This window comes from Columba livia, chromosome 2, assembly GCF_036013475.1.
Source record: "Columba livia isolate bColLiv1 breed racing homer chromosome 2, bColLiv1.pat.W.v2, whole genome shotgun sequence".
Classification (NCBI taxonomy): domain Eukaryota; kingdom Metazoa; phylum Chordata; class Aves; order Columbiformes; family Columbidae; genus Columba; species Columba livia.
This window is the reverse complement of record NC_088603.1, coordinates 155,218,428-155,244,438: the sequence shown is the minus strand read 5'-3', so window position 1 is coordinate 155,244,438 and position 26,011 is coordinate 155,218,428. Positions and strand designations below refer to the sequence as shown.

The 26,011-nt window shown below is 41.0% G+C and overlaps 1 protein-coding gene across 4 annotated transcripts in view; it reads right to left on the bottom strand.

The window, feature by feature from the left end:
- The window catches only part of KHDRBS3 (KH RNA binding domain containing, signal transduction associated 3), a 95,943-nt gene extending 70,738 nt beyond the window's left edge, over positions 1 to 25,205 (bottom strand). For 2 of the 4 annotated variants that reach the window (XM_065054465.1, XM_021298850.2), the window contains exon 1: positions 24,467 to 24,951. In XM_065054465.1, coding sequence (XP_064910537.1) covers positions 24,467 to 24,554 — 88 coding nt within the window. In that variant the 5' untranslated portion in view covers positions 24,555 to 24,951. Of the gene's footprint in view, positions 1 to 24,466 lie in introns of all 4 variants that reach the window. The other 2 variants (XM_021298849.2, XM_005510809.4) reach the window with 2 other exon arrangements.
- Between the last annotated feature and the right edge of the window lie 806 nt (positions 25,206 to 26,011).

The window sequence follows — 26,011 nt, the reverse complement described above, 5'->3', positions numbered from 1 at the left end:
AATCCCATGTTCTCAGACCAAGGATGCAGCTAATGCAACAGTCCAGGAATTTAACTGGATGAAGTAATAACTGCATGGATTTTCTTTATATTTAATCATAGCAGAGAGGTCTAAGCAATGATTACTCCTCAGTTAATTCACCGAATAATGTTGCTAGATACATCAGATAATGACAAAGTAGAATTGTTCCACATTAATCTTTAGGTAGAATTAATCTTCCTGTGGCAGAATTACAAGGCAGGATACCAGCTCCTGGTCCTAAGCCAATATAAATACTTGACTGCAACGCAGAACAGAGTAATACTCTGTATTTTTCTGTAGTAAATCAAAATAATCAATATAAGATCAAGTAGCAAACTCAAAGTAAACAAAAATATTTACTGCATTTGTGTTTCCAAAACACAAGATCAGGAAAACCAGGAATCAGGTAAATTTGTCTCCAAAACCTTATCAATATTCTATTATTTATCCTTACATTCAGAAGCCTTATCAGACACCCTATTAAATTCAAATCATTTCATGCTATTTTGTTTTCTACATCAGATGGAAGAAAAAGTGAAGAATCCAAGGCTCAAATTCTAGGACATCCAAGTGATTGTGGCTTCAGAAAACCCAGGAGATTGACAGAACTGCACTGCAATTTCACTAGAAAAAGTTTCTGTATTAATTCTGAAAATGAAAATATTGTATGAATAGCGTTATCCTTTATAATTACTCTTAATGCTTGAGTGAAATACAGCAAAGACATTTGGGAAATCACTAATGCTAAACAACAGCAGCAGTATATTTTTGCTTTATTTGGATAACTCCTATTTTATTAGTTCATAGCTAAGTGTCCTGGTTTTGTTAAAAAACAAGTTTCTCTTTTAGTGAATTTGCCTGTCAGCTAAAGCTTCATATTAGCTGCATTTTCCTGGAGAACCAGACACATGTTTTGGTAAACATATCAATAACTTTGCATTCCATTGCTAAGCACAGATGGACATCTCGCAAGAGGGGCAATGAGAAACAGGTGACCAAGAAACTGACCAACTGTGTATAACATTCCATTCAAATGAACACTTCATATAAAAGTGGGAGATCACGAGGATCTCATCCCTTTCCCTCTTTGCCCTTCTTTGTCCCTTCTGCTTATGGCCAACATTAGGAGAGGACCTTGCTAGTCGTCCCTGCGAACTGAGGCCTAGTGAGAGACTGAATCCAGCTCCGGTTGGCTGCAGAGTCCAGTCCAGGACTTCAGGTGCCGGCTCTGCAGTTGCTGAGACTTCCAAGATTGGTTTTGTACATTTTGTATTATCTTCTCTATTCTTATCAGTAGCATTAGTAAAACAGCTTTAATTTTTCCAACTCTCTTCCCTCTGTCCTTCTTTCCCTCCCAATCACCTGTTCTGAGAGGGAAGGGGGGAGAGGGAGGGGCAATGGGGGAAGTAGGGGGGAGAAGAGGTTAACAATACATCTGCCAGGGTTTTATTGTCACCCTGCAATCTAAACCCTTGACACTAAGATAAACATTAAAATTTAGACTGAGAACTACTGACACATGCACCAATAACAACAGTTTTTCTTCAGTAAATTCTCAAATTCATAGCTGACTTAAAACATACCATCTCCAGTTCATAAAGCTCTTAAATGGAATTGAAGCTGTGGAAGTATCTTCATAAACCTTCCCCGTCCTTTTAATTCTTGAAAAAAATCTCTACTATTGACCACAGCTGGTGCTACAAGACTGAACTAGATGGGTATTCTGGGCTGACACTAAGTAAAATTCCTTATGATTTCACATCAGAAAACTATCAAAATAATACTACAAAATAAAAGACTTTGGCTTATCAGTTTGCATTTTATAAATATCTCCTTTAAGGAATATAAAGCAACTTTCCAGAGGAGGAAGGTGACTCCATGTCAGTTGCAGCAGAACTTCAGAACAACAATAGTTTTTTCCTTAATAGAGGAAAAAACCATGGACAGTATCAGTTCATTTTCCTCAGACTTCATACAATCCTTCCAGTTCAGAGTATCAGTAAACACTTTTGAAATAGACTTCAGGATTAAAACTTTACTTTTATACAATGTGTAAAATCATCTGGCATTCTATACTGTTCCTCATTTGAAAATTTTCGTTGTGCCAAAATCCATATTGTATCCCAGAAAGGACGTTTTAAGCACACCTATTCTGAAAACACTGGCAGGGAGAACTTCTGCAATGAAGCCAAATCATAGAAATTCTGGTAGGCTGCATGTAGATTTAATGCTCACAGTCCACGACCTGTTCTGCTAAATCCAAAGTAACACAGGATGAAAAACCCCAGTGCTAGTTCTAATTTTAATGATTTTCACGATAGCTTAGTCTCACTGTTAGCATAATGGTTTCAACTGCACTTCAGATTATACATCTCTTAAACAGGACTCCATTATCTCCTCTCCTGCTAATGGGGCAATTAAAAGCCATCTAAAACAGGACCTCTCCAACAAATATTTATTGTATTCTCACCTGAAAACAGTACTGCCCAACATGAACTATAATCAACACAAAGACTTTCTGAAATAAACCCCGAAGGTGGCCCCTAAGAGACCTACTACTCCCTCACCCTGTCATTTCGATCAGTGTGAAGTTGGATGATCCTCCCAATTTTTGCACTAAAGAGAAGAGGTAAACTCAGCCTCCTGCTCTTGAGCATCTTAGAAGGCATCTAGCATAGACTTCTTAGCTTTAAAGCAGTTTCTCTGTCTATGTACTCACAAGAGATGCAGAATTCCTCAGTTTGAATCTTATGTAGCATCCCAATCCCCCATTAAAAAAAGGACACAATTAAGACAGCAGCAACCAAACATTTTCTGTTGTAATTAAATCCTTGGACACATACCCTGCTTTCCACCCACAAGATTGTTCCAAAGTAAACAGTGATTAGCATATCTTCATGAAAAAGGCAAATCAGAATGAAAGTAATCAAGCAAATAAAACAAATACAGCCTCAAAAAATCTAAATTAAGTTAAATATATTTGGAATGGCTACATCCAGAGCCATTCTGAGTGGGTCTAAAAGACTCAGATCAAAAATGCAACAAAAATTGTCCACTTTTTAAGCCGCTGCTCTATTACTCTATCCATCCTCATCCTTCTATGAACTTCAGAAAACTTTGCCTATCCTCAGCCATCATTTTAAAGTCCTCTTTAAAAACACAAGTTTAGCCTCCACAGTACATCCTAATTCTGAGCTGGCATTATAAGTAATCTAAGAGCACAAACTGTGCCTATGAAACAAATTTGTTTCAACAAATGAACCTTACAATAGCTGAATTCAGAAAAACTGTCTTTTATAAGCTACCTTAATTTTGTAGAAGCAACCGACAATGAATCTAATTTGAATTTACAATAAAATGAGTGGTTCATGCTAGAATGATGTCTACAACATTCAGCATACTCAAATTAATAATAACACCCCTGTTAAAGGACTTAAAACAATCTTTATTTAAATTACATTCACAGGCATTTTCAGTTATATTTTACAGTCAAAGTACTACTGTCTGCACTGATCTGAAAATGCATTTCAGTCACCAATATGACAAATATTTTGAATAGGCCTTTTTATTGCAGCAATTCAAAATTAATTGAACACCTATTACCTTCACATCAAAAATGACTACACTAAAATCTGTTCAGACTGATTAATATCAGCAATAAAGTAGGAAGTACCACAGTAGAAACTGTCAAAAGTAACATCTAAGATTAACACATGTTCAGTCTTGCTCAGGAAAAATACAAGATGTAAACACAGATATCAGTCCCATATACCCATCCAACTCCACTGAAAATTACTACATTGTGAAGAGATTCTGAACTTCAAGCACTAACGATTCACCTACTACTGACAATTTTCTTTAAATTTGAATATATGTATATCAACATGGTCAGGAATCTACTAACTGCAAAAATGCCAATTTGGTCCATAAATTAAAAATAAAATTCAAAAGCAACTTTATATATGTGGAAAAACAGAACCCAGTGTCCTATAGCTAAGTACTTCAAACCTGGATGCTTCACCCTCTCATGATGAAAACATTTGGCTCGTCTGTTCCTCCCTGTGTCAGAAACACCAAACATTACTGCCTAAAAATTGGGAAAAGCATTGGCAGGAGACTGGACCTTCAGAGGTTTCTGAACCCTTCAGGCAACCTATAATTCTTCCTATAACAAGGTGTCCAAAATGGGACCTAAAAGCAAAGCTCTGGAAGCCCTCAAAGCTATTTACATGGTATGGTAGGAACAAAGGGAAGGAGTTGGTATCAAGTAAAGTAGTTCCCTCAGAAAGCAGCACATCCAAACACGACATTTGGCAGTATGGATATAAAGCTACTTTGGGCTCAGATTTTAAATGTAAATCCATAACATTATTTCAGAGAAGGATCCAACACAGATCATCTTATACCACCTGAGATATGGGCTTAGTCAAAATGAAGTTCATATTTTGTAACAAGAACCCTTACAAAAGGTGTTTCATCTTTCATTTATATGTACAAACACAAGCAGGTAGCCCTTATACAAGATTTAACTTGTCATCTTAGAATCATAGAGTAGTTTGGTTTGGAAGGGACCTTCAAAGCTCATCCAGTCCAACCCCTGCCATGAGCAGGGACATCTTCACCAGATCAGGTTGCTCAGAGCCCCGTCCAGCCTGGCCTGGGATGTCTTCAGAGATGGGGCATCTATCACCTCCCTGGGCAACCTGGGCCAGAGTATTGCCACCCTCATTGTAAAAAATTTGTTCCTCACATCTAGCCTGAATCTCTCCTCCTTCAGCTTAAAACCATCACCCCTTGTCCTGTCATAACAGAGCCTGTCACCATGTGTCTTATAGGCCCCTTTTAACTACTGAAAGGCCACAATAAGGTCTCCCTAGAGCCTTCTTTTCGCAACACTAAAGAACCCCAACTCTCTCAGCCCATCCTCACAGCAGAGTTGTTCCAGCCCTCTGATCATTTAATGGCCTCCTCTGGCCCCTCTCCAACAGGTCCATGTCTTTCCTGCACTGAGGGCTCCAGAGCTGGACACAGGACTCCAATTGGGGTTTCACCAGAGTGGAGGAGAGGGGCAGAATCACCTCCCTTGACCTGCTGGCCACACTCCTTTTGATGCAGTCCAAGATCCAATTGGCTTTCTGGACTGCAAGCACACTTTGTCAGCTCATGTCTAATCTTTCATCCACCAGTACCCCCAAGTCCTTCTCTGCAGGGCTGCTCTCAATCCCTTCATCTGCCAGCCTGTATTGATACCAGGGGTTGCCCTGACCCAGGTAAAGGACCTTGTACTTGGCCTTGTGGAACCTCAAGAGGTTCACATGGCCCCCCTTGTCAAGCTTGTCCATATCCCTCTGAAGGGCAACCCATCCCTCAGGCATGCCAGCTGCACCACTCAGCTTGGTGTAATCTGAAAACTTGCTGAGGATGCACTTGATCCCACCATGTTGTTGATGAAGATATTAAACAGTACTGGTGCCAGTATGGACCCCTGATGGACACCACTTGTTACTGGTGTCCATCCAGACATTGTACCATTGACCATTACTTTCTGGGTACAACCATCCAGTCAGTTCCTCCAAACAGTCCACCCATCAAATCCATACCTCTCCAATTTAGAGAGATGTGAGAGACCATGTCAAAGGCTCTACAAAAGTCCACACAGATGACAACCATAGCCCTTCCTTAATCCACTGATGTATTTACTCCATCATAGAAGGCCAGTAGGCTGGTCAGGCAGGACTTGTCTTTGGTGAAACTGTGCTGGCTGTTTTGAATTACCTCCCTGTCCTCCATGTGCCTTAGCAGAGCTTCTAGGAGGATCTGTTCCATGATCTTCCCAGGCACAGAGGTGAGGCTGACAGGTCAGTAGTTCCCAGGGTCTTCCTTTCTACCCTATTTAAAAATGGGTACAATGTCTCCCTTTTTCCAGTCACCCAGAACTTCACCTGTCATGACTTCTCAGATATCATGGAGAGTGGCTTGGCAACTACATCCTGGTGAGTCATCAAGAAGGGTCTATAACCTCCTTCCCTTATTACATACACAGCACTATCCAATAAACTTTCTGCAATTCATTTAACAACTTTCACAAGAAAAAGCATAATTCAGTTCTCATTTGAAAAATGGATAGAAGCCACAGCTCTTAATGCATATATCACATTTTAAACTATTGCCAAGTTGAAACACAAGCCATAGCACATCCAGTTATCGAACTCTAAAGAAGACATACTGAAGCACTACTGAACACCACTTTTAAAGCCTTTTAGTGCACTGAAAAAGACAGTGCAGTCTAAAAATCTGCTGAGAAATTCAAACAAGCCACACTTAATACTGTAAGATACCTACACTACCAAAACCCATTTTAATAGGGTATCTTCCAACCCCACATTTTGTATAACTTACCTAAGTATACAACTGTTTACATAGCATTATGCAAGATTTATGTAGCCATCAACAAGAAACAGTAGTGTCATCTTGCCCTACTTCTCTAAAAAATCATTTTTTAGCAACTCTAGAGCTTTGCCAGCACCCTCCATCCCAAATGACAGAAGGCCAGGGTACAGCCTTACACTCTGGTGAACCCTAATTCAGTAATATGTCATATCCTATTAGCAAATCCCAATAAAAGACAATTCACACCTATAAGTCACAATTTACTTGAAATAATTACCAAACCAGATATTTCATGAAACATCCAGAAGTGCTGAGGGAGCTGGCTGATGTCACTAACAGGCCAATCTGTTTTTGAAAGGTCATGGTCATCAGGGAACATCCTCAGTGACTGAACCAAACCCAACTATCAGTCTTCAAGGGCAAGGTGGAAGATCTGGAGAACAGGATGGCAAGACTCACTCTGGTCCCTTGGAAGACTGATGCAGTAAACAGCCCTGGACAACCCCTTCCAAGTATATGAAGGACAAGTTGATTGTGAGTACTCTGCATGGATTTACGACAGGGAAGTCACATCATACCAAACTAAGAACCTTCATCAATACAAGTACAGATGAGACAAAAGCAGCTGATGTTGTCCATCTCATCTGGACTAGAGCTTTTGATACTGTCTCCCATACCACCCTCATGCAAACTGATGAGATACAGGGTAAAGAAATAGACAGCCAAGTGGACTGAAAACTGACCTGCTGCCTTGAAGGTTTGTGATTATTGGCATGACAACCAGTCCAGCTGAGGACCAGACACCAGTGGTGTACTCCAAGGGTCAATACCATTCAACATCTTCAAAGACCTGGATTGATCATACAATGTCCCAAGCTCAAAGCAACCCACAAGGATCATCGAGTCCAACTCCTGTCCCTGCATGTGACAACCCCACAGTTCACACCGTGTGTCTGAGGACATTTTCCAGTCTCTTATTGAACACTGTCAGGCTTGGGGCCGTGACACCTCCCTGGGGAGTTTGTTCCAGTGTCCAGCACCCTCTGGGTGAAGAACCTTTTCCTAACGTCCAACCTGAACCTCCCCTGGCACATCTTCCTGCCATTCCCTTGGGTTCTGTCATTGGTCTCCAGAGAGAAGAATTCAGCACCTGCTGTTCCTCCCCCCCATGTGAAGAAACTGTAGCTCCCATGAGGTCTCCCTTTAGTCTCCTCTTCTCCAAACTGAACAAACCAAGTGACTTTAGCCACTTCTCATACACCTTCCCCTCCAAACCCTTCACCAACTTTGAGTCCCTCTTCTGGACACTCTCCAGTAGCTTTGTATCTTTTTTATCCTGTGTCCCCAGCCCTGCACACAGTGAATGCTCCAGATGAGGCCGCACCAGTGCAGAGCAGAGCGGGACAATCCCCTCCCTGCCTGGCTGGCCATGCTGTGCTGGATGCACCCAGGACACCGTGTAGCTTCAGCAAACTTATAGGTAATAGAAAACTGGGAGAAGTGGTTCAAACACCAGAGGGTTGTGATGACACTCAAATACCTTGGAGAGCTGGAGAAAAAAAACTAACAGGAATGACATTTAATTCAAAGGGAATTGCAAAGCCCTGTACCTGTGGAGGAATAACCCCATGGCCCAGAATATACTGGCAACCGAACAGCAGAAAGCAGCTTTACAGAAAAGGACCTGGGAGTCCTAACAAGCTGATCATGAGCCAGGAACACATGATTGTGAAGGCCACCATCAACCTGAGCTGCACCAGAACCACCAGAACTTTAAAGGTGGTGATCCTTCCTTTCTGCTCAGCACTGGTGCAGGTTTTAGCAAGCTACTTGTCTGATTTCTATTGTTTTTGCAGAAGAGTTTTGAAAGGGTTTTTTTTAATGAAAAGATTTGTTCCATCTTTGGTAATTTAAAAGAATACTAGTTCTAGTAAATTCTGTGCCCACCCCAAGATTCGTTTCTCATGAAACAGCCCAGAAAGTCATGATTTGTTACCTGAGAGCATGTTAGAAATTAATGTTACATCATAGAATGACATGCTTAAACAGCCCAGAAAAATGGATTTGTACATATCTGGTGCACAGCAGTTCGTTTCCCCCTCCACAGCCCCATCATTACTCTGCTCTGCATGGCTGGGAATGTGTTCTTCCAAATTTACAGATCTCTTGCCATGCTTTCCCAGAACACCATCCTGTTTAAAATACATTTGTCTGATAAAAACTAGTTGTTCATACTCTACAGCATTAGGAAATGGAACAGAGATGAGGCTATCACAAGTACCTGTAACACATCTAAATAAAAGTAATGGAATCATTTCAGTTGGAGGAAACCCTCAGGATCATCAAGTCCAACCACAACCTAACTCTGCACTAAACCATGTCCCTAAGAACCTCATCTAAATGCCATTTAAACACCTCCAGAAGAGACCAACCCCCTCCGTGCTCCAACCTTCTTTCAGGTAGTTGTAGACAGTGATAAGGTCTCCCCTCAACCTCCTTTTCTCAAATCCTACATTTGATTCAGTGAAACTCAGAGTAGGCAAAGGACATTGTCAGGACTTTGAAAACTCACACCCACTGGATCCAATGTAACTATTACCAACAACTGTAATCTCATTCTTACTAAGGAAATTGAGAAAACACCTATATATTCTTTTTATTACACTGGTCAAGTGAACTAGGAAAGAAGGTGATCCCACTGCTTTAGAGCCTGTAAAAGATCAGCTATCGAAAACAGTATATGCTGGAGTTACCTCTATGTGTATGTGTTCACTCAACCTGCTGTTCTCAGCTTGATGATTCTACCACAAGTTTCCTGGTCCTTTGATGTAAACTGCTCCAAAACTCCTGAGATTTCATGTCCACAAATTAGTTTATTAAAGCACAAACTACATGTGTAAGTAACATATGAAAAGGTAAACTTGTACAGAAAGAACATTAAATCAAATGAATGTAAAGGGACATAGCACTGTGGATGGGTTGTACTTCAATCCATAAAACAAAGATATAGCTCAAGAAACTGAAGAAGTCTTCAGAATACTTATGAAAAAAAGGTAACAACCCAAAGATTCTAAAACATTTGTATATTCTGGTCCACAGATGTATGTAACAAGCCTATGGCTGTTACCTGGTACATGTAAAAAGAGGACTAATTCTAGTGCACCACTCAGAATTACTTTAACACACCTCTGTACCTAGTGCAGTGCCTCAAGGGTCAGTACTGGGGCCAGCATTATTCAATCTATTCATCAATGATTTGGATGAGGGAACAGAGTGCACTGTCAGCAAGTTTGCTGATGACACCAAGCTGGGAGGAGTGGCTGACACGCCAGAGGCTGTGCTGCCATCCAGAGACCTGGACAGGCTGGAGAGCTGGGTGGGGAAAAATGTAATGAAATAGAACAAGGGCAAGTGTAGAGTCTTGTATCTGGGCAGAACAACCCCAGGTTCCAGTATAAGTTGGGGAACGACCTATTAGAGAGCAGTGTAGGGGAAAGGGACCTGGACCTGGGGGTCCTGGGGACAGCAGGATGACCATGAGCCAGCACTGGGCCCTTGTGGCCAGGAAGGCCAATGGTACTTGGGGTGGATGAGGGGGTGGACAGTAGGTCAGAGAGGTTCTCCTGCCCCTCTACTCTGCCCTGGGGAGACCACACCTGGAATATTGTGTCCAGTTGTGGCCCCTCAGTTCCAGCAGGACAGGGAACTGCTGGAGAGAGTCCAGCGCAGGGCAACAAAGATGCTGAAGGGAGTGGAGCATCTCCCGTGTGAGGAAAGGCTGAGTGAGCTGGGGCTCTGGAGCTTAGAAGAGGAGACTGAGGGGTGACCTCATTCATGTTGATAAATATGTAAAGGGTGAGTGTTAGGAGGATGGAGCCAGGCTCTTCTCAGTGACAACCAATGACAGGAGAAGGGGCAATGGGTACAAACTGGATGTTCCACTTAAATATGAGAAGCAGCTTATTCACAGTGAGGCTAACAGAGCACTGGAACAGGCTGCCCAGGGAGGTTGTGGAGTCTCCTACTCTGGAGACATTCAAAACCCACCTGGACACCTTCCTGTGTAACCTCATCTGGGTTTTCCTGCTCCAGCTGGGGGTTTGGACTAGATAATCATTCAAGGTCCCTTCAAATCCCTGACATTCTGTGACTCTAATCCTTCAGAAGGCCATTACTGCCACTGCCAGCAGACAAGAGAAGCAAAACACTACTTTTGGTACAATTATTGTAGGCAGCACTTTGTTATTTTTCATCCATTACAGTCCTTGGCTACAGTAACAGTTTGGCAAGAAAAACATACAAAGGCAGCTTGTACATCAACTGCCTGATAGGAAAGTACAACTTAAAAAATCATGTGGAAATTTGATGTCAATATAAATCAAATGTTAAAAACTCTTCACATTCAAGTCAATTTTTAACTAGCAGAGGGGTAACATTACTCTCTTCCAAATGCTCAATAGCAGGTGAATCACAAACATCTTCCATGTACAAAGATACATATTACACAGCATTAAGCAGATTGCTACCACATCCAATTGCTTCCAAAAATTATTCTACTCAACTTATTCTCATAAAAACAGTTGAATCATTTCATGGAATTTTAGATCGAGATCAGACTTCCCTAGAAGTGTGATAAACCTTGAAACTCCAGCTCATGGACTCTTCCCAACCGCAACTCAGAAGGGAAGGAACCAGCTTCTCTGCCAACAGACCAGTTTCTCCAGGAAAGTGAGATCCAAGTCTGCAATAAGCCTGTTCTCTGGAGGACCATGTGTTATCCATGTAGCACCTTCACTGAGGAAAGTAATCTTCCAACTCTTACAGCATCTGTCAGAAAGTTTTTCTTTAACTTGCATTTCTAGCACTCACTTCACAGAACACTACCCAATTTTCCAGATTTAAGAAAAAATTAAACAGACCTTCATAATTTATACCTGCATAAATCTCTCCAATAACTGATATGTCAGTAACCCTTCACTGAAACAACTTGTAAACAAAATACACTACAGTTTTAGTAGCATTTACAGTATGGCTCTATGTGCTATAAGAAATTTTTTCTAAAGAAAGTGTCTTTGTGTTCAGCTTACGTAGAACTAAACAGTTCCTTCTGAGTAAGTCATATTTCAGGTTAGTAAATTTCTTTATAAAAAGGCATCTTCAGTAAAAAGTATTTTTAAAAACCCAAGGCCAAATTTCTTCCCAATAGACATGGTTAAGTTATAGCTGTAAGAAGCAGAATATCTGCATGATGTTCCATGCCACCAATCAGCAGCCAAGATACTGTAAATTCTGTAGTCTTACAGATTTCTTTCAAAGACAGTTCAAAGTCAAGTGCTCACGTGGAAGTGGAAAATGTGATGCATTGGTTCTACCGCAGTTTCCGAAGCCACATTTCTTGTGTACTTAAGTGATGAATTTTATAGATGTTAATAGTTTTCATCCAGCTAATTTCAAAATCCCGCCTTTCACTAGACACTACAACTTTTTCCCCAGTGATGACTCTGTCCATTATGAATTTTCTTGTGGTAGCAAATGCTATAATTAATAGTTTAAATAGCAGATTTTGATACATCTCCATATATTTTACATAAAATAATCAACTTCTCAAAGTGTCAAATGCATAAAGCAGCTGATACCTTGAAGTACAGAGGAACAATTCACAGCCAGGGAACTGCATCTACATACAAGCCAAAGCTGAACCAGTCACATTAAGATATGAGTAGCACTGGGAAAATGCAGAAGCCTGTCCCCTACTTGCCTTCATAATCCCATATATTCAAATTTCTGCTCCTTCATCACTTCTGTCAGCCAAGAAACAAGCAGCACAAATTCCAAGAACCTGAAGCACCATTACTTCTTGGTTCATTGATGTTTAAATTGCTTCTATATGAGAAAAGTTTGATGCTCCATTTTCTCAAAGTATAGCATCAAGTTACCTTCTAGGTGTGGTAGAGGACAAGGGGATGAGCTGCTTAAGAACTTCAGGGTCTTGGTGCCTAAAGGACAAAGGATAGCTGAGACAGCAATAAGCACTTAATATGGCAGATTGTTCTATTACTCCTTGCTATCAGAGAAACAAAGCATAAAAGTACATTTGGGAAGAAAGAGACACCAAAACAGTCATACTGGGTGCTCATAGTCCCATGAATAAGCCTTCCTAAAGGCTTCACATGCATATTAATTTCAAATCTCACTCCCCTGCTCCTCATTCACTGATTTTAGAGCAAGTGCAGGAATGACTTGCCTAGTTACAAGTAGAATAGCCACCTGAAATGCTGGAATGTGCTGCTTTGCATAAACCCAAGAAATAAAGATGCTTCACTGAACACAATCTGACTATTCACTAATAATAAACCCAGAAAGAACATTTAAGAAGAGAAGTTAAACTCTTCCTCAAGCCATCAGAAGACATATAGGCACAAATACCTCTACCCAATTTTACATGAGGGTTTAAAGACTCAGTGTGTCACACAGCAAGAAAATAACAGAAATGCTACAATTAATCCTCACTGGACATTTCCAGGATCGCTCTTTTTTGTAGTATCCCTTTCTGAAGTAACACAACTAATTTAGCAGGTTACTATGCCAATTTACAATAGCTGTATCTTCAAATTATGAACATAACACTAAATTACCAGAAAGAACACAGAATGAGGAAAGGCATTTTTCATTAATTCTTACAGCTTTTACTTTACCCTTGCATAGCAACTCTATTGGCTGTACTACTCAACAAGAAGCGAGGGATTAACTACATAGCTGTCCAGAAGCATCTATTCTCTTTAATCTATTTTTCTGAAGGGGCCATCTGCTCTTATTTCTTCATTTTGTGGCGTAGCTTGAAATTGCATTTACTATTCTATTAGTATTTCAATTGGTTACATGTAAAATTTTCTCCCATGTCAGGACAGCTGTCTTGAGGATGAAGTACCATAAGGTGAAGAGGGAAAAGGGGTTATTACCAAAAGCTGATTGACTATAATTGATACAGCTCAAATAGCTAAGTAGTCATCAATAAAATGAAGAGAAAAATAATGTTCTAACATTTGTTTCATTACAACACAGCTTGAAATCCATTACTGACAAATATGCACAGCCATGTTTTAAGGTGCCAAATGTGAATAAATGGACTCTGCTTGCTTGCTTTCTGAATTCTGTATACCAGCTCTTTCCAGATGACTCTGCAGAAAAGCTTCAAACCTCTGCTTTGATAACAGCACAAAAACGTTCCAAACAAGGTGCCCAAAAATACCTCCTACCAATGCTGATGAGACATACATACATCATTAGCACCATGTGCAGTTTTACAAACAATAAATAGTTACCCTGAAAAATTTACTCACTACAAGCTACAGGTTGATACTTCAGCCAGGTATTACTCCAATACAACAGCATCAAGTTAAACAAAGGATCTTGAAAAGACTGTGCAGAATGAAACCTATAGTTTTACATCCCACTTCATCCAAGTGGGGAAAAAAACTACTCTTTTTTCTATCCATTTCACTGTTTTCCCCAGCAAAAAAGAAAAAAAACACAAGCAGAAGGTTGCCCAGCAAGCCAAGTACTTCATTTAGCGCCTAAAGCATCTCACCTTTCAGCATCATCTTCATGCAAACCACGATAACACAGCCTTCTAGCCCTGACAACCAGGCACTGAAGGCTCTGGTCACTGGTTTGACCACCTTGACAAAAGAGATCAGTGCCCTGGGACTACAAGCTACTGTGAAGCAGAAAATACCTTATGTTAGCATAATGCACAGCATACCACTGAAGTCTAAAGAAATTATGATCTACTGGTTAAGAAAGCAAATAACATCAATTTTCTTCTATCAAGGGCATTAATTTGGAAATGATATTTTGTCTAGAGTTCTTAATAGTCCTCATTTTGCAGCTAGCTACTTGCCACTTATGTGATAAAACATACGTCAGCATTTTTAATTAACCTTAGATTGAACTATGTGAAATATTACTTAAAGAACTTACAAATAGCCTGAAATAACAGTCCTTGTTTGGAACACTAAGTGCATCTATTAACAAATTATTTATAAATGATATTATGGCAGTTTCCTTGCACTCTCCATTTAATCAGCTGATAATAGCATCATATCCTAAGAAGTTTAAAAGTCTGACAAAGTGTTTCTTTTAAAACCACATTCGACACTTATCAAATTGAACTGATGGACAGCAGTCTTATTAGTTAAAGCACACATCAAGAGAACAGGCCAAAGCTATTTCAGCTCCCACCCACATCTCCATTGTATTTGGAAACCCTGTGTCCAAAGATAAGGCAGTTCCATCACAGCCACTGAGTTCAGTCTGTATTTGAGACCAAGCTTGAGATCAAGGTCTGACCAGTAAAGACAAATACCGATGAGATGGCCAAGCAGAAAAACACAACTAACACTGATTTCACACAGGCCAGTTACCAATTAAAGCCTTTACATCTTGAGCATCGACTTTTTATATTCATATAGTGAAGCTACATGAAAAGTAATACTGATAAAGTGATTCTCTAAGCACTGAAGTCTCAGTCAATGGCATATTGGCGCTCAGGAAGGACCTGAGTTTTAAGAAGCAGACAGAACATGTCTGGCTGCAAGAGTTATTGTGACAAGCCAACAGCAATGGCACCCAGCATTTTAGTGTGGCTCCCAGCTTTCCTTTTTGGGGTGATCCCCCCTTCCAGCAGCCCCAGTATGGCCAGATGGACTGAGCACCAGCTCTCCCTGGGACACCACAGCAGCCCTGCAGCTACAGCACCATAAGCCCCAGCTGAAAACACAGCCAGTACTTCAAATAACTCCAAAACATGGTCTACCAAGCCCTTCAGCAAAAGCTCCACACAAAATTAAAAGCTTGATGACAATTTCTCTAATACAATGGAGTTTCCTGACAGAGCGGTAGCATCCAAAAATCTCCCTGGGTAAGTTATATCTTCAAAATTTCAGCATCAGTATATTTAAGACACTCTATGGGTATCCTATTGGAAAGAACAGAATGAGTTTTCCAAAGTATGCTCATAATAATACTTCATAATTGCCCAAGATACTAAAGATCCACAGAAAAAAAGGCTGGAAGAAATCTTAGAAGGTCATTAATTGCCTCACAAGCATTTTATATTATGCCATGTCAAACACTTGTTTCACATGGTATTAACAGGCTTCTGCGAAGAATTCAAATGTCTGCAGAAAAATATGTCTGAAGAATAGATACAGTAAGCTTTAAAAACCATGATAAATCTTCTGTTGTATCCTTTTAAACGGTAGGCCAATAAAAGCCTAATCATTTTTCCAGACCATGGATGCACAGTGTAATGAAAAGGTCAAGGGTATATGATAAGTGAAAAGAATCTTTAAGACCAATTTGTGTTACGCAAGACAAATCAGACCACAGGAGTTCTTTCCATTCTTAAGATCCAGTACCAAGGTGCCACTTCTCACCTTGCAGGCTCAGTCTAGGACATCATTAGGATCTCCAAAAAAGCACTAAGTATCAACTGCATCTAAAGGTGTCACTGCGATCTGCTGTGAAGCAGATCAGCTTCACGCACACATGGGTTTAAATTGAGAAACTGAGTTAAATCATTAGTAAGAAACTGCTCCACTTTGAGAAGCTACTTCACAGACAAAAGTTTCAGGGAAGCCCTGTAAGTGAAGCAAAACTCAGCTGTGATATACTCCCCTTCCTTGAATTTAGGACTTCTTGATCCTAAAAAATAAAACAAAAAAGCAGGCTGGAAGTGGTCACAAAACAGTCAGATAATTAGTAAAGTGGAAAACTATTCCAGGTTTCTAAACCTCCATGAACTCAGAAAACTCCAAGTGTGTAACAGCAAGTCTAGAATAGAAAAATCTGTTTCAAACTCAGGAAGAGGTACAGGGTGTAGTCAAGAATAACAAAAAGCCATGAAAGAACCAAACATATGATGGACTTTGGCACTTTTACTCTTGCAGAAGTGAAATCTATCATTTAACATTACTTTGAAGGTAGGCAAAAGAGAAAAGGGTGATTTTACTTCATTGGTTTACCCCATACTGTTTTATCACTCAGATCTGCATAGGAGGGAGCACACCATTTCTGCTTGGTAGGAGGAGAAAGACAACATGAAAAAACAATACAGATCCTCAGTACCTGTCTGAGGGTTGAAGAGCTTGGGGGGCAGAAATTGGGCTGTTGAGCAGAGACATCAGGATTGGTGCTTCACCATCACCCGAGTAAATTAGGACACAGATCAAAAGCAACCAGTAACAAAACTTTTGTCCATTATCAGTTAACAGAAAAGGAGACATGAAAGGAAGAACAACTGCATTAAAAGCAACCCTCATTTCAGATCTTTTTAAAACATCATTATTATCCCCAAAACAGGAAGAAAAACTGACTGAACACCTAAAAGTTCTTGCTTTCAAACACATCTGCTTACCAGAATACTGTCACTGGATGAGAGGCAGTAAAACTACAGATACATTTACCCTCCAAGCATTCAGTAAAAACAGCAGCATTCCGTATCAGAGCTACAGCAGCAATTCTCACTTTGTCCTGGATTTTGTCTACAAAAAAGGCATCTTCCCCTACTGATTATGCCTTTTGTACAACCCAAACAGCTTAATAAAGTTGAAGAAAATCAGCAAATCCTCACAGGATTTGCAACTTCAGATTTTCACTGTCTCTACATTATACCAAGTTCAGCACAGCAGAAGTGGAAAACAAATTTTATTTTGGATTAAGTGCAAGAACAATAGGTTTACTGAAATGATTTCTAATCTTTTAGGTTTCCTATTATTTTGTCAAGAAATTATTCCTAGAAAATAAAGGCCTATTAAAAAAACACCTATATCGGCCAAAAAAAGTGAAAGATTTACCAACTGCAAGCATTAAACTGACATTTGTTTGCTGCCTTGCAACTTTGTTCCTGTTGAGCTGCTGGCTGAAGCCAAAAGCCTGATAAACACATCAAAATAAGAAATGGAAGGCAGCCAGCAAAACAGAAACTGGAAATGGAGAATTGGACAGAAATCCATTTAACTTTCCAGTTACTGACTCATTTTACCTCGACAATAAGGTGAATGGATGAAAAACAACAACAAAACAAAAGAACAATAAGTGATAAATATGACAAAGCTGAATGCAAGCAAAGGAATATTTTAAGATAGGATAAATGCACGAAGAATAATACACACACTGCTCAGCTGTTGAGACACTAAAACCACAGCTCAAAATGTTTCTTCATCCCACCTCTCCAGTTACTACTCTTTAATTTCCCCCTTGCCATGAATAGGCAGCTTACATAACTGTATATACTAAGTTACTGACAGTTCAGTAAAAAGCCTAAGAATTTAGTCAAAATCATATCCAGAAATGCATCCCAAATTGAATCAAAGATTCAAAGATGTCAAGAAATCAAAAAATCTACCAGTTCTTATATATAAGAGTTAATAGTCCATTATTAAAGCACCGCACTTCATTTTTTCACTTGCACTTTTTTGGCCAGACACTTGATCACTTGTTTAAAGCATCTCTTAGCACCTTTATTTGTCTATGAAAGTAGCAGCGCACTCAAACCACAGGCCAACAATCACTTTTACAAACCAATCAGACCAGCAAAAGGCCTGCAGACCTCCTCAAGCTTGCAAAGCCCTGTCTTTTATTTTCCATGATCTTCTCAAATATTAAGACACATGGACATCTTTACCTGGAATGTCACAAGAAAATGAAATTCCCTAGCCCATATGTCCTCATGGCTTTACCTTAAGGCTATAAAGATATTAATTTTCTAGCTAGTGTTGTACTTGGAAGTCACACTCAGCTAGCAATATTTGGCCTTAAAGTAATTCCCAGAATTACTGTCACCCCTACCACATAGCTCCCATTGCACAGGTGAGATTTTCCTTTCCCAGGTCAGATAACCCCACTTCATCAAGACACTTGCCCAGTACAAACATCCCATCCTTTCTAATATTCTATTTGAAAAACAGTATTTATAATGTAAACATCAAGCTTGCAAGATTCCTGCAGAGCTCAGCTAAGAAGAGGCAGTTAATTCACCATAAACTATTAGGTGTGTCAGTTACCAGCTAATCCATTTAAACATGCTTTTTACTGAAACTGCTAAATACTAATTAAAAAGTCATGCAGTACCACACTGAATACTTTACAGAGGCCACTGAATTCTGAACTTTGATACCCACTACTTTCAAATCAAAGCACATCCTAAACTCTTTTGTTTCTTAACTGTACTTGAAGTTGGGGTGTGGGGGGAAACTCAGAGGGCAGAAAGTTCACATAACTTGCATATATTTAAAATCTGTAAGTCAAACAAGCCACAGGCCAGAAGAGCAGCCACTCAGCATTGTGACCTTCCTTCTGATTTCTCCAGTAAATAAGCACTCAGAAGGTTACAGTTTTAATTTGCATGGCTGGTGTCGAAAAGGATTGGAAGTGACAAACCATGTCAGTTTAAATTTGAAACCTTTAAATTCGATCTCTCTCATTGACTGCCAAAGTGAGTGTGCAAGTGAATTAGAAGTCAGGCTCAGACTAAGCGTGATCACCCAGGGCCGGAGTCACAGTCCAGGCCTGACGCACCCAGGGTGAAGTGTGTATGATTATCTGCAGCCACATTTCACAGCAGCCCTCTGAACATGACTGGAATACCTGATAAATCACTTCCCCAGCCTTCTCAGACACCAAGACTGGAATCTAATTGTGAATAAGCCCTGTGATTTTCACAATACAGTTTCACTGCAGTAAAAGCAAAGAGGCAACCATTACAAAAATGTGAAATTCTGAAGTGTTACTGAACAAAAAGCTGAGACAGGAGGGACAATCTCCAAAGTATCTCTTCTCCACTCCAAATCTTATTACTTTTCCTGCTGCTTTAATAGAAATAAAACCAAAGCCAGCCTTCTTCCCTGGTTTTATGGTGCTACCATCACACCATATCCATTCCTATTACTGTCACTTGAATTTCTCATTGCACTGAGCCTGTCAAATAACCAATTCCACCTGCACATTTTCACAGCCTGTTGAAGTCTGATTACTAGAAGAGTTTCTTCTTTCTAGTTAGCCTTCAGCAAGGTTATCAAACTCGTTTTCACCAGGTGCCACATCAGCCTCATGGTTGCCTTCAAAGGGCCAAATGCAATTTTAGGACTGTATAAATGTAGGATTAGTTACATCTGTACAGTCCTAAAATTACATTTGGCCCTTTGAAGGCAACTGCAAGGCTGACGTGGTCCTCAGTGAAAATTAGTTCAGCACCCCTGACTTAGTGTTCTGCAGTCTGAAAAAAACAAACTTTGTCTCCATGGCACTTCACAAAACATACCATTTTATTCAAATTAATAGGATGCTCCAAGTAATCTTAAAACCCAGCCAGCTTCCTTCAGCTCTATTTGCTTTACAAAACACCTATGAACTTTATAAAGTGTTTTGCCAGCATCTAAGAACAAGACAGTTGAAACAAGTGTTGCTCATAGGGTTGAGAATACAATGAGAAATGAAGGCGAGTTTGAGGTTACACAGCAATGATGTACATTTAACATCATTATGGATCAGGAACGAGCAGCACCACACGTCTGTTCCAATGCCATGAAACATCTGTTCTCAGAGGAAAGTGGATGATTCAGTAGCAAACCAATTTATATTACAAGATATGTCACTTCACTACATACTTGACTGAAAGTACATCTTTCAGAATTGTGAAATATACTTCTATTTGTGAAAATTAAAGAAAATATTTGCTAGGCATCCAGACACCCTTGCATACCAAGACAGATTTATTCAAAATCAGAGACATCTATGGAACCTTAATTGACAAGTTCCTACTTCAAGTAGTCGTACAAAGCTATCATTTACCTGCTAAAGACATCAGTTAATGCCCTTCCCAATGCAGAAAGTCAGTGCACTTTTCCTCATCCTCCAGTCTCCCTGATATTTAGGGAGATACTGATCTGTTTGATTACTGAACTCCACAAAACCTCACACAAGCAGCTGCCTCTCCTGATCACTACTAGTCATGCGGCTCAGTAATTCCATATACAGCTGGTACATACAGCCATCTACTGATAGGAAGGGTTGTTATTCCTCTACATCCTCTTGCTGACAATTTAAAGGAAGCCTCACCAATTTAAGACATTAACTCAAGTCACTCAAATGGGCTGGTAAGGAAGAATTCCAGAGGTACAGCCCACAGAGAAGTACAAGCTCCCTCCAGCAGTGCACCAGGACTCATAACCATTGCAGCTGCCCTAATTTGGGTTACAGGATCCTCTCCACCTACACATTTACCATTACACAAATAAAACATGTGCCAGGCATCCGTTTTAACGTCTCCCCTATTACAACACATGTCTGGCATCAACATGTTTTATTTACAGTTAGCTTCTTCCATCTGCAATTTCACATACTTCACCTAACATTTCCAAAATATGTCATAATACTACACAGACATGTAAAAGACAAAAATAAAGTAACTCTTCTCTTACGGATCTTCCAGTTGTCTGGTTTTTTTTCCAGCACCACTTGTGAAGTTACAATGATCAACATGCACATTTATCAGTATTTACATACAACCCCAAGGGCAAAGTCAGCCTTCAAAATAAAGCTCCCAAAGGCTGAAAAGTAAAGCTGCTCAGTTCCTTGCAACAATGAACACAAAGAGCTACCCTGATTTCAGAACAATCATCACTTTCACATAATATCTTTTGGATGAAATATTTTTCTGATTTTGCATAAAGATGAGCACCTGGGAGTTGTAAATAGGAACAATACAAATAGATATGTACTTGACTCTTACTTCTTCACAGAACATCTTCCCCACAGTTCTTCAATTACAGAACTTATTGCAAGATAATAATTGGACATAATGTTCCAATTCCCATTGTCTGGTACGAGCTGCAAATTGCTCCTGGTAGCATGGTCACCTTACTACACGTGTAAAATAAATCTACTTTCAATCTGTAACATGTTTAAAGGTTTACAAATAAAAATATCCCTATTTCAGGAAGGCTTAGTGCTCAAGTACACAAGTAAATCATCTTAATTAGGATATAGTCTAGTCCGCTGCATAAGATTCCTACTGTTCTAACATTTAAGCAGCAGCTGAATGTTTCAATGACTGTTTAAAGCAAAATTTAAGCAAATTTATTTGTGTCCCAAAGAGAAAAGCCATCAACTACTTGAGCAGAGTTTTCAACAAGAAAAATCAGCACTTCCATGTACTATGCAGGAACAATGAAGGACAGTGATCTTTCATATTAAAATACTTAAAATAAGGTTTTATTAGGGCAAGAGGAGATGCTGTCATCTCCTAATTCTGAAACACAGATTAATAGCACCCAGGAAAGTGTTCTGGCAGCATCTTAATTCTCTGCAGATTATTCTTTTTCAGCTGAAAGGCTACCCTGGAACCCAAAAACCATGTCAAGCTCCACTTTTTCCCTGTATCATTTAAAATTATGTAATTTGTGTGTACCCAATTTGTAATTATAAGCATAATATGCAAATGTGTCCACTTCCATTTTAGAACTATAATTAACAGATTTTGAAAGTCTAGACAAGACTTTTCCCTATAAACCAAATTTCAACATGGTTAGATATTTGTTAGAGATCTGGCTGTTCTGTCTAAGCAGTACAGACACTTCAATTCCTTCAGCATCTTGGAAGAATTTACTAAATCAACCATACAATTCTTACAAATCAGTCTTGTGCTTCTAAAGAAAGTTGGTTGATCTACAGTATTTCTGTTCAAGTAAACGTCACACAATTAAGACATCAAAATGCCATTACATAATCCAACTGGTCATTTTAAGCACTTAAAACCTTCTCTAAGTTATTCTCGCACATACCTGGAAGAAGCCAAACTGAGACACATACTTTGTTTTAAATTGAAAAGTTAAGCAAACCCAGTTTAAACAATTTGGACAAATCATTTCGTTTACCTGTTCACTGAACTATCACAGAAAGGACTCAGTGGACTGAACATATGAAGTACAAGCCAGAATTATGTGGACTGAACATATGAAGTACAAGCCAGAATTATTACATATACATTTCCATTAATATTTGCCTTCATTTAACTGCACAGAATTGTTACAATTAAGAAAGAACTAATCACTGAAAGTCAGCGTCAAAACACTATGGGTTCCTGAAACACCCTCTTACACTTCCCACTTGTATTATACAGCCACTTCACCTTATCTGGTTATTTGGTGACGAACTGCCCAAAATATCTATTTTTCAGATATTTATAAATTTATACAAATTTGCATTTAAACTACAGTTAGCCAGTTGAGAGTCACCATTTAACCTTTTTTTTTTACCCATCTAACGTGCAATATTTCAGATGTAATACAAGACTTCATTATCAAAGTAAGTGATAAAAGTCTAGAGACATACTAGAATACTTTGGATCCACATGTACTGCATTGATTTTTTCAGTGACAGTGTAATTTATTTTTTGAGCTGAAAGTATGCATGCAAATACCAAGCATTACATGATACAAGTAGGCAGAAGTTCGTCTGTTCTCTGGTTTCTCATTTCAATGAGAAACTCAAACTATCATAGTCCCAAAACGTCACAATTTTGACAACAGCCATACAGTCATTCCTACCTCCATAAACGCTGGTTGTAATATACCAAGTCACATACTTCTGCAACTTTATAAAATAATTTACATTTGCAAAAAAGATTCTTCCTTCTCTGAGAGGAACTTCACTAATTTGCAGCCTTAAATTCTCAGCCATCAAGCTAAATTTTAACAGGTTTATTTACCACAAACAATATTTATTAACATAATTCTCCTTTTCCTCACTATCAACATTAGGCTTTTTTTTTTACAAAACTACAAAAAAATGCAAAATATCAACCAAGGACATTCACATGGCACATGCTTTCCACCACTGACACTGTTACAGCTGCCCCTAACTCTAGAATATTTCAATACAATAGTTATTTCTCCTTCTGATTTAGTGGTGAGCATTTGAAGTCCATTACACCTCAAAAACTACAACAAGGCATTTAAAAGAAGCCACATTGACTTAGACCTATACCTGTAATAGAAATTACAGTACACTTGCATGGCCAAAATCATTTCAGCTGTCATTAAGTTATATTAGAAGATCAGCTGGTAACTTATTTTACTTGGCCATCCCAAGCACTGTATCAAGTGTTTGTCTCTCTAGAGCTGGACTTGAAAGTCACGTGCCAATTGTACAATATTCCCAAATTTACAGTAAGTCATATGGTAAATGACACATAATTACTCTTTATTCAATACAGTATCATTGAAACAAAGACCCAGCACTTTTAAGCATATCTGATATGTCAGATGCAGAAGGGGTAGGAATCACTTATCATCTGGAGTTATATAACTGCAAAAGAAAATATGCTTGTGTTTTTAAAAGATACACTGAAAGGCACTGTTGGTTCTTTAATATTAGAGTTAAAAAGCCAAAAGTCCCTAGAAAAGGACAGAGGTTGTGGGCTCCTTTTCAAAAAAGCTCACACGTATATAAACAATAAGCTGTTCATTGTTCAGAAACCCATTAGCAGGATGAAAAAGGAAAACCTTTGGGGGATTTAACCGACTTGGAGCCCAAGCAGAGCACAGGAGACCCAAGCTGTTCCACGCAACAATTCAACTCAGAATAATTTATAACTAGGTGAGCGACCGTATCTTCCCTATTATTAAAAAAACACCTATGAAAGAGTAGAAATTGGGGCAGGCAACCCAGCGTTCGCTGCTGTTCGGGGAGATGCTCCGCCCGCCGAGGAGCAGCCCGGGCAGCCCCGGGGCCGTTGGCGGAGCCTCCCCCGGGCAGCGGCCGCGCTGCTCCCGCTGCGCTCCGGGCAGAACCCCCTACTCCTGCCCGCAGCCCAGCAAGGGGAAGGAGGCGGTAAACACCACCAGCCTGAACACAGAACAAAAAAACAAAGCACCGAGCGGTGCAAAGCGAAGAGTAAACCCCCTGACAGAGCATCTCCCACCGTCCGGCTCGGCACCGCCGCTCGTCCCCGCGGCGGGACGAGACGGCACCGCTCCGCCCCCGCCGGGCTCACCTTGGTTGACCAGCCGCAGGGCGTGGGTGAAGGACGGGTCCAGCGAGTCCTTCTCCGCCATCAGCTCGGGCAGGTACTTCTCGTCCATGGTGACGGCCCCGAGCGGCAGCGGAGACGGGGCGCCGGGTACCCCCGTGGGGAAGGGGGAGGAGGTGTTGCGGGCTCGAGTCCCAGACGGCGGTAAATCCTCGGAGGCAGCGCTTCCCTCTGGCCGCCTCCCGCCCGAGGCTGCGGGGACGCATCCAGAGGGAAGCGCCGCGAACCCCCGGCCGGGAGCGGGGAGGGAAGGGGAGCGAGCCCCGGGGGACGCGCCCCCGCCCAGCGGACAAGGGACGCGGAGAAATCCCTCTGCGGAGGCGCACAGGGCGGAAAGAAGCCGCTGCCCCCGGCGGGACGGGCCCACCCGACACCCGCGCGTAACAAAAACGGGATCACGCCAGGCGGCCGCCACGCACCAGACACCCACCCGCCGCGCGGTGCTTGCGCTGACTGAACGGGCGAGCCGCTCCGCGCCAGGTTTAAATACCCCTGCTGAGGCCACGCCCCTCTCCGCCCATAAGCCCCGCCCCGTTCCCACCAAGCCCCGCCCCGGGCTGTGTCCCCCTCCCCGGCTCCTCCCAATGGGCGGTGATTTTCGAGCGCCCTGCACTGCCGCCCCGCCTACTCAAGCGACGACTTCCATTGGGTAGTTTGCCTTGTCAGTCAAGGGCCAGCCGCAGGTTCTGATTGGTGGTTGGAGCTGTCCTTTCCTCTCGCCCCGCCGCCGCTGCGGGAGCGGGCGCGCGCGGCGCTGTGGTAACGCTGCGCGGGGCGGGCCGGGCCCGAGCGGCTTGGAGAGCGCGGGGAGCGGGTTCTCCCGTTAGAACCCATAGCGGACCCTTTTCTGTTTCCCTTTGGGAGCTCGCAGGCTCCCCGACAGTCTAACGCCCCGTCGGTGCCGGCGGGTCTGCAGGCGTTGGGCCTGCGGGAGCGCTCTGAGGGCCGAGCTGCGGCGGGTGGAGCGACCCCCGCGGTGTCCCGGCTCCTGCCAGACCCGCCCTGTCACATCTAAATGGGTGGGGGAACGGAAACCGGCGAATTTTGCTTTTAAAGGAGGGGTATAACCACGATTTCTTTTTTTTTTCCCAATCTCGAACAGCGGTGTTCTTTATTTATCCAGCGTTCTGTGCTTCTGCCTCCGGTAATGCAAAACACTTTATAAATGCTAGCCAGAAAATCTTACTCCTGATGAATTACACCAATGGGCCATTGTAAGTGGGCTTGTGGTTCAGTAGCAGCCTGTTTTACAAGGGATAAAAGCAAACTTTAAAAGAACTTGCTCAATCCTGCTTTCCTGGGTTTTTTTTTCAGTGGATACACTTGATATTTTAGGTCATTATTCACGTTGATCTTTAGCGTTGGGGCTTTGCGTAGCTTCCTTAGCAGACTTTAGGTGTTTCATCAATGAATTTTGGGTAACAAAAGCCCAAAGGAAGCAAGACCAACTGTTCTTCATAGCAGAGCACAAGGGCAGAACAGAGGAAAATTACAGAATCCCCAAAGCCA